Genomic DNA, 8,590 nt, shown 5'->3' with positions numbered 1-8,590 from the left:
ACGACCAACTCGTCGCGGTGTGCGTATCACGCGTCTCGAGTCTGCCTCTAGCTGCTCACTTCGTGTTACACGACAAGCACCGCGGTCAGAGCATCTACTGAGCTTCATAGTCAAGGTTACCACGGTTTTGCATCAGGGCTGCGCAAAACAACAGCAGAGCCACACATTCATGCCACCGGCTGTGGAGAACGCGGGTACTTCGCTTACCCAACACGCTCGCAACGGCCCGTATCCAGCGCTCTCGTCTTTCTTCTTCGTACGACAACTATGGAAATCGGTAAAACTGAACGTTGTTATTCAGTTTTTTACGTCCGTGGCAATTCACAACGCAACAGTGCGTATTTTGCGGAGTTTCTTCGTAGTGTACGGAGGGGTATCGTCTGCTGCTGTTTTCGCCGTCGTTCAGGCGAGTGATCCAGCGAGCACTTCACGACGGTTCGGTGGCGCGTCCGACTAACGGAGAGCAATTCACAGCCCTCGTTCTGAGTGCTAAATGCGCAAACACACGCGATATTAAGCTCAATCGTTGTTTCGCACTCTCTAGTTGCACCTGGTCCCATAGCAAACTGTGCGAGAGAGTCGGTCTATGCACTACTCAATACTTCTCCGACAGGTGGCGCCACATGTCTTGGAAACTCCAGAGTCTGACGTCTATACGTTCGCTTCATATGGTATTTGCGTGCGAAGCTCTCGGATGTGCGCTCCGTTGCTTGTCACTCATTCTGTCAACTCGGAACACACGTGAAATTTTGTTTTTGGCGTCTGACGCGCCGTACATACCATGCGCTGAAGGCATCGTACGTTTTAGAGGCTGTGTCGTTCAAACGAAAGGGCAATAAACTTTTGTTGGTTTTATCGGACTACATAATGTATGTATTGTGCGGTGTGCGCTCGCTGCGTGCTTGTGTTGTGTGCGCACTAGAATTACAAACTTTACATGCACGGTCGCGTATACAATACAGCGGCGTCCTCTTTTCGACGTGAAGTTAGTTCAACTAGGTTGGCGTTCCGCCGAATAGCTACTACGCTTACTCCATATGCACGAACAAAGAACCGCTAATCGGGCAATAGATCTGGAAATCGGGCTACGAGAAAGGAAAAGAAAGGCCTAACGCCCAGCAGAACGCGTAAGACACAGCTAGGTGAGTTCGAATACGATAAGGCAGGGGCTGAATGTTTTTGAATACGGCACGTGCCGGTACTTTCTGTACTGTTGCACAAAAACGCTCCACGAAGAATTTCAGCACGCAGCGCTCGGGCCTGCCACGCACGAACAGCCTGGTAAACGTCTGCTTGCAACATTTTACTGCGTGCGAACCGCACAATACGCGCTAAGTTTACGCCGGGACTACAGATTCGAGCAGAAGCGAACCACCGCGGAGAGCACGCCGCGGGGCGTCTGCTGTTTTGTTTGCCCCATACCGGTTTGTTTGCCCCATAAATCTGACGTCACTTCCGCCACACTTTTCGCAATGCATTGGGATACGATAGGGCCTCTCCTTAGTTTTTCCTTCATATGTCGGACCCTTTCTATGCACCTTTGTGTATAACAGTGTTATTGCGGTGTGCGTTTATGTCACGTGTAGTTACGTCCATAGAGTTTCCTAAAATGACCTAGAGGGAACTCTGGCGCTGCGATCGTTCAGCCACCATGGGAATGATGGGTAGTACACGGATTTGCCTAGTCTTCGTGCTTGTGGGCTTCGAACGCACTTGTGGCTTTGTTTATTGCTATGTTTTGGTTTTCTTTCGGATAAAAGAATGGATCGTTGTGAACTTCGTGACCAGATTTGAATCGGTGAGCCTAAAGAAGTTAAAGTGGTGAAGTGAAACTGCTGATTTTTGCTTAACTTCGTTTTGCGACAAAGCGCATGCAGGCGACGCGGAGCCAAACGGAGCCGAAAGAACGAAGTTTAGACAAATCCGTGTACTACCCATGATTCCCATGCTGGCTGAAGCGCGATGCATTGCAGCTCCCATAGACACTAGCGCCAGAGTTCCCTCTAGTAAGTATTGTAGGAAACTCTATGGTTACGTCACGCGTGGTATTCGGACGTAACGATGGAATTCGGAATGCGATGCCCCAGTGGACGTCGAGTGACAGCGCACTTCGCCGCTCTCCGTGGATCGGTGGGCGTCCGTCCCTAGCAGGGTGATAAGTGCCGATTCAGCATAGCGCGTAATCAATCAGATGTGGTGACTTAGTATAGGCATGTTCTCAAAACCTGTGCGATATGCGTCCTCGCGAACAGGTTTCGTATACATTAGCAACTCTAAATAACGGACAGACGACATTTGCTAATAAGATGTAGCATAAGACGGGCGTTGATCCTCACCTTCATGTGCTGTCCCCCCCCTTTTTTTTTCGTTTCCGCGTTGCTATTTCTAATTTGCTTTACCGAACTCGCGAGCTGTTTGGTGCCCCAAATGGACGGAGCACGTTGTTTTTTTTTATGTGCGTGAGTTTCACACTTCGAAATACTAATTTCGGGGAGAGAAACATAACGCGAAGCACCCGTGTCAGCAGTTTTGGTGCCGCGAAGCGATGTTTCAGGAATTTAGTCACTGAATATTAGTCGCTATTGCGCTGACATTTTAATAACAGCGTTTTATGTAATTGGGGTATAGCGTAAACGGGCAGGCTCAATGACAGAGACGATGAAGACTGTCTATTTGGGCTAGTCAGTTATACGGGTACCGCTAGTTCTATTACCACTACTACACCGCTAGTACCACTTGTCGTCATTCCAACATTTCATTCTTTTTTGCACGAACGGGCTCTCCATGGCAGCAAGTTCAATGTGAGCGAATGGCGATTTTTTGTATGTGTTGATTTGCGTTGGTGTTTTGTGGGGTTATATGCATGGTTTGCGATTCTGCGGATCCTGAAGGCAGCGCATGCTGTGAAAGATGGCTGTGTGCCAATATTGCATGACAGTCGCTAAATTTAGAGGCAATAGTCTCATTAGTGACAAAAAGTGACTGTTTGGCATGATAGCTGCTTTCTATAGCGATATTTATTGGTCAAGTTCCTCAACCCGGTAGTCAAAGATGGCTGTTTGACAATGTTGCATAACACTGTTAAATTGAGGTAATAGTCACATTAATGACAAATACGACTGTCTGGCATCACAGCTGCTTTATATAGTGACATCATTTATTGGTTATGTGCCTCAACCCGGCGTAGATCAACAAATACAACGTTACACAACGCCATATACCACGGCAATTAATTCGTACAAAACTCGCTCCTTGCCCCGAATTGTCGTATTGAAAACGATCCACTGCGTAACAGAATTAGAACGACAAATTTTGTAATTCCGCTAACAGCCAAGCAGATGGCGAAGCTCTCGCTGCCGAGCCGCCGTTCAGCTGCAAAGGCGCACGTTGAGGGCCTTTTCGGTAATATCCCAGGCCTGTCGCTGGAGCACTGGGTCCATCGCATGCTCAGCTGGCATCGTCTCGCGGCACTCCATGAAGTAACGGCCCGTCGTGTGTGTCAACTCCGGAGACAGACACAGGTGGATGCTCGTCTGCGCACCCTCCGAAGGCGACTGCGTGCACGGAGGGCAACAACATTCATATTTATATAGGGATGTGCGAATATTAAAAATTGCGGAAAACAGTGATTTGACAGCGATTAAACGCAGTTTACAACACAGTTTGCAACACAGATTGCAAGACAGATTGCAACGCAGATTGCTTTTTAATCGTTTTACTATTTGGAGCTGAAGTAGACGGTAACACTGACTGCGTGAACGTAGGGCAAAAACATTCACATTTAAGTAAGGCTGCACGAATATTCGGAACTTCTGAATGTCGAATTAAACGGTAATTCAACAGTGATTCAACACAATAATGAACAGCTGCTATTCAATTCGGAAATAGAGTCGAATAGCCGATCTTCGCAAGTACGATTGCGTTCGAATAGTTTTCCGGATGTTTCAAAATGTCAACTGCACCCATATAACCCCAAGTTTAGCGCAAAAGTAGACGATAATGTTATGCCCCCGTTCATAGCATAGCAATGATTTTGATCAAGTATTTGAGATATCTGTGAGAACTATGATTTTGCTCGTTAATTGGCCGTTGTGAAATGTTTGTATGTGAAGCATTATTCATTGTGCCCTCCCTGTAACAACCCTCAACAAAGGGCTAACAGTATGACTAAATAAATAACACATTAGAGCTCGCGTAGTATAACAGTCTACGTCCCACAATTTCATCTTGATGGAGAATTCGTGATTTTATTGCTACGACTAGGACGCGAAGATCATTTCATATTACTAGTATGACAATGGCTGTTTAGTATTCGAAAGCTATTCGAAACGTATTCGACATCCGAATCAAATCGGATGTCGAATAGAATCGCTTCGATAACATTAAAAGAAGGGAATCGGCTGGCACCTTTCCGAACAAGGGTATGACGACGTATCGCAGGAACTTCGAGAAGTATGTAGTGGCCTGCTCGCGGAAGAAGCGCGACTTGACCATACCCGGGTGGAGTGCGTTGACGGTGACCAGTTCGCCGCGCAATTTGCCGGCCAGCTCACGAGCGAAGTACAGGTTGTACAGCTTGGAGAGGCCGTACGCGCGGCTATGCGTGTAGTGGTGCTCGAGGAACGGGTCGTCCGGGTCCAGGTGCACCCACGCGTGCACCATGGACGAGACGACGACGATGCGCGACGGGGCCGAGCGCTTCAGCAGGTCCAGCAAGAGACCGGTGAGCAGCGCGGGTCCCAAGTGGTTGCTCTGTATGGTCGTCTCTAATCCGTCGACGCTGAGCGTCCGCTGAAAGGGCGCCGTGCGACCGGCGTTATTGACGAGTAAGTCGAGTCGCGGCTCGTTCGCGAGGATGTCATTCGCCAGACTCCGCACCGAGGTCAGCGAAGAGAGGTCGAGCTGCTTGAGCACGATGTCGCCGCCGCCGCTCGCCTCGATCATGGAGGCTAGCGCCTGCTTGCCAACCTGTATACAAGCATACGCAAAAAAGAGTTTGGTGGGGGGGGGGGAGGGGGGGGGGCGAGCGTTGCCCGACGGCGAGTCCGCCCAACGATGATCTGCAAACGACCCTGTATTTCGAAGCTAGTTTCAATTTATGCTCTTAAATTTCTTAATTCGTAACCCCGCCCATAGCCTACGTCTGGCCGCCAATCTTTCTGTGTCTCATAAAAAAGTGAAACACAGAATGTGTTTAGACTGATAAATTGTTCTTTGAGTGCTATAATGTTGTTAATTCCGCCGTAATAGGTTTGTTACTACAAGAGAAAACGAAGATCGGAACTTCACATTTGAATGATGTGATGATGTCATAGGAGGTCATCTGGTGGTAATCCACCGAACGTCCGTTAACTTATTCTAACAGTTGTGAAACAGGCCCTACGGCCAACAACATTGTATATTTCAAAACTGAACAAGAATAAAAGAACAGAGGGCCTCGCGCTCTTTGTTCAGCGGTGTCCGACTGATGTGGTCGTTTGTTCGAGGGCTCTCGTTGAACGCAGTGCGTGAGCCTCGGTTGGACGGCGGGGTACAATCATGCCTACATGATCGCGATACAACAAATGACATGCCGAAACTTTAGCACCTCAAATGTCACTTTTACGTCACGGATTTTATTGTTATTATTGCGATAGAAATTATATTGACAGTCTCGGCTGGTTTTTGCCAGTCGCCGTCGTTATGCTGCGTATATGTATAGTATGTATATATATATATATATATATAAAATTCTAAAAAAAAATAAATCACACCATCTCCCACTAAAGGGTACCATGAGGCGATGCGAAGCAGTGTTTCGGCATGTAGAGCCCGCGTTTCAGAAGGGAGTGATGAGCGAGGAAGGGGAGAGGGTTTGCGCATGCGCAGTAAGGGTGGTCACGCCGCACACCACCACCACCACCACCGGATTGAACTCCGCTATAAGAGGCTTCACATCTAATAATTCCGAAAAAAAGCTTCCCAAGCGCGGAATCGAACCAGCGACTACTCGATCCGCAGCGCGTGGCTCTAACGACTATGCCACAAAGCGGATATCGTCCTGTTGGCTAACGGCGAGTGTTATATACACACCCTTTACCGCAGTACTCGGACGGCAGGTGCTTATAAGCGTTTCTTCATTACCAGCGAGATGGCGCTAGGAGCGCAACAGGCGCACTTAAAGGCGTCGGCCAGCTCGCCTCGCTCCTGCGAACGCCGTTTCTCGAGCGGGGGTTGTCTTGTGCTTTCCCCGCGATGTCCGCGCTAAGTCACAGAGCGTACGAAGGTCACTTCGCTCGCTGTAGCGGCCGCGTTTGCGAAAGGAGCGCGCTGTTCAAACAGAAATAAGTAACAACTGTGACAGTTAGTTCGTGCTCGTCCTGTGTGTACCTGTTCGTTCTTTTCGTGCGTCCTGCTTTATGTTTGAGCAGTGCGCTTCAAGTGTCGAGCTGTGACGCATTATAGTTCGCGCTCGTCCTGTGTGTGTTATTTTCGTGCGTCCTTTGCGCTTGAGCGACGCGCTGGAAATTTCGGGCTGGTTTCCGTTCTTTGCGTTACATTCCAATTTATTGCTATTGCACTCATTGCTTCGCCGTTGCGGCGAAACTGTGACATTTTTTTGTATTTTGGTGACTTTGCCTCAATGAATGTTCTTCGAAAGTCCTATATTGTGTCTCTGGCTCCCTTACAACTCAATGCAGTCCCCTTTTTTACCGCTAAATTTATGACGTCACAGTGAGTTAACTTGTGATAAAATCTCAAATCGACGTAGCCACCTGTGTTTTCTTTTTGAGCGTTTTCTCGCTTGGCATTCGCGTTCTCGAGGCAAGAGTGTTGCCTGTGGTATTCCGGAAGCGTAATTTACTAATACGAAATCATTAGTCGTTGTATAATTTTTCATTACCCGTCGTGGTAGCTTAGCACGTAAGGTGTCGCGTTGCTAAGTCGAGGACGCGGGTTCGATTCCCGGTCACAGCGACTGCCTTTCGGGGGGGGGGGGGGGGGAGATTCAACACCCGTGCGCTTAGTTTTAGGCGCACGTTAAACAATCCCAGGAAGCCGAAAGTGAGCCGGAGTTCTCCACTGCGACGTGCCTCACAATGACATCGTAGTTTTGGCACACAAAAGCTCAACAACTGTGAGGTGTAACGAGGCTCCATGTGTTGCTTGCAATATGATATATGTAATAAGCCTGAATTTGCGCCCCACGACCTGTATAAGGCAGGTGGAGGAAAGTGTGCTTGGCGTCACTGGCTTCCCCAGTGTGCATGCGAACATACTCACCTGCATGTTGCGGCAGGTGAAGATTACTCGGGCGCCTCGACACGCGAGCGCCTTGGCCGTCTCGTAGCCGATTCCCACGCTTCCGCCGGTCACCAGCGCCGTCTTGCCCTCCAGTCGCGTGGTGCACTTACATTGCTTGGTGGTCAGTCGGCAGTACAGCCATGTAAGGAACGTGAACGTGAAAACGAGTACCGCCGCGCGCACGGCGAAGAGGGCGCTCTCCCAGGTGGTCTTGAGAAGCCGAAGAAGCGTCGTGTCGCCGTCGTCTTCGCCCTCTGCCATGGCCAACGATTCGCCGCTGCTGCCCACCGCTCAATACTGTTGTAGTTGTTGTTCGCCAAGTTTCTGTGGCTCACACCCACTGTTGGAGATTGGCCAGTAGTAGTATAGAACTTTAATATTGGTACTGGGAGTGATGGCTTCTCCGACTCAATCACATGGCCCTCAGTCGCCGCTGAAGGCGACCATTTGGTCTCTTGCTGTGACCCAGAGTTGTACGTCCGGAGTAGAGCTAACCAGCGGGGTCTCCGACTTTTGCTAGCCTACAAACTTCTAGAGTTCTTTGGGTGGAGGGCCTGCCGGGAAGCCCCAAAAGATGTGTGCAATGTGGCTCTCTGCTGTATTTTGATCAATAGGGTTTTGATTCATCTGAGTCAATGTGGTGCATTCTGTCCGAATTTGGGAGAGTGTCGGTTTGTAGTTGTCTCCGTCTAACCTGTTCAGCTTTGGTAAGACTTTCGTGAGGCGGTGGCAGCATTTGCCTAGCAAGTTTAATGTGCTTGGTGTTTTCCTGGTAGCTTATGAGACCTTCCTGTGCGCATTCCAGGTTTGAGTCGTTGCTCACGGCTCTGTCTACATATCCTCGAGCCATATTGTGAGCTGCCTCGTTCCCAGGATTTCCAGGGTGAACCGATACCCAGATCAATGCCACGTCCCGCAGGTTTTCAAAGAATTGGGGAAAGTTGGTGGGGGGGGGGGGTTAATTTAAAGAATAGATATATTACGAGTTACAGACCCAGTTTAGGTGCAAGTTAACGTGTAGGAAAAGAAAGATGTTCCGCCTCATTCTTCTTCATGGTGTCACGTGCTCGGATGTTTGTCGTTTCGGAGTGCTTCTAGTTGTACCGCTATGTCATGCTCGTAGAAATGGGGAATGTCCGGATGTCCTGGCCCACATTTGTGACCCATCTATTTCTTTGAAATTTGTGTTCGCAGCACACACGCATGGCAGGTGGCAGGGCCATGAAGTTATCCTGCGCTGTTGCTGCGTATGGTATAACCGCACAGAGAAAAAAAAAAACATAATAAAGAAGAAATTACAGGAGGG

General features: G+C 49.0%; 1 protein-coding gene across 1 annotated transcript; it reads right to left on the bottom strand.

Annotated features, from left to right (window-relative positions):
- Positions 1-3,138: 3,138 nt before the first annotated feature.
- LOC119394845 (retinol dehydrogenase 14) lies at positions 3,139-7,545 on the bottom strand. Its single transcript, XM_037662149.2, has 3 exons — positions 7,264-7,545; positions 4,408-4,968; positions 3,139-3,554 (listed from the first exon to the last, which is right to left on the bottom strand). The coding sequence occupies exons 1-3, from the start codon at positions 7,543-7,545 to the stop codon at positions 3,369-3,371; spliced, it is 1,029 nt and encodes a 342-aa protein (XP_037518077.1). The 3' UTR covers positions 3,139-3,368.
- Between the last annotated feature and the right edge of the window lie 1,045 nt (positions 7,546-8,590).

Source organism: Rhipicephalus sanguineus, chromosome 5 (genome assembly GCF_013339695.2).
Source record: "Rhipicephalus sanguineus isolate Rsan-2018 chromosome 5, BIME_Rsan_1.4, whole genome shotgun sequence".
Classification (NCBI taxonomy): Eukaryota; Metazoa; Arthropoda; class Arachnida; order Ixodida; family Ixodidae; genus Rhipicephalus; species Rhipicephalus sanguineus.
The sequence above is the reverse complement of the archived record's forward strand: the minus strand, read 5'-3'. Positions and strand labels throughout refer to the sequence as shown.

Coding starts and splice junctions, on each gene's coding strand:
- LOC119394845 (XM_037662149.2), bottom strand. CDS start 7,545: ATGGCAGAGGGCGAAGACGACGGCGACACGACGCTTCTTCGGCTTCTC. Junction 4,969..7,263: donor TCACCTGCCGCAACATGCAG/GTGAGTATGTTC, acceptor GCTTGTATACAG/GTTGGCAAGCAGGCGCTAGC. Junction 3,555..4,407: donor TCATACCCTTGTTCGGAAAG/GTGCCAGCCGAT, acceptor CCGTGCACGCAG/TCGCCTTCGGAGGGTGCGCA.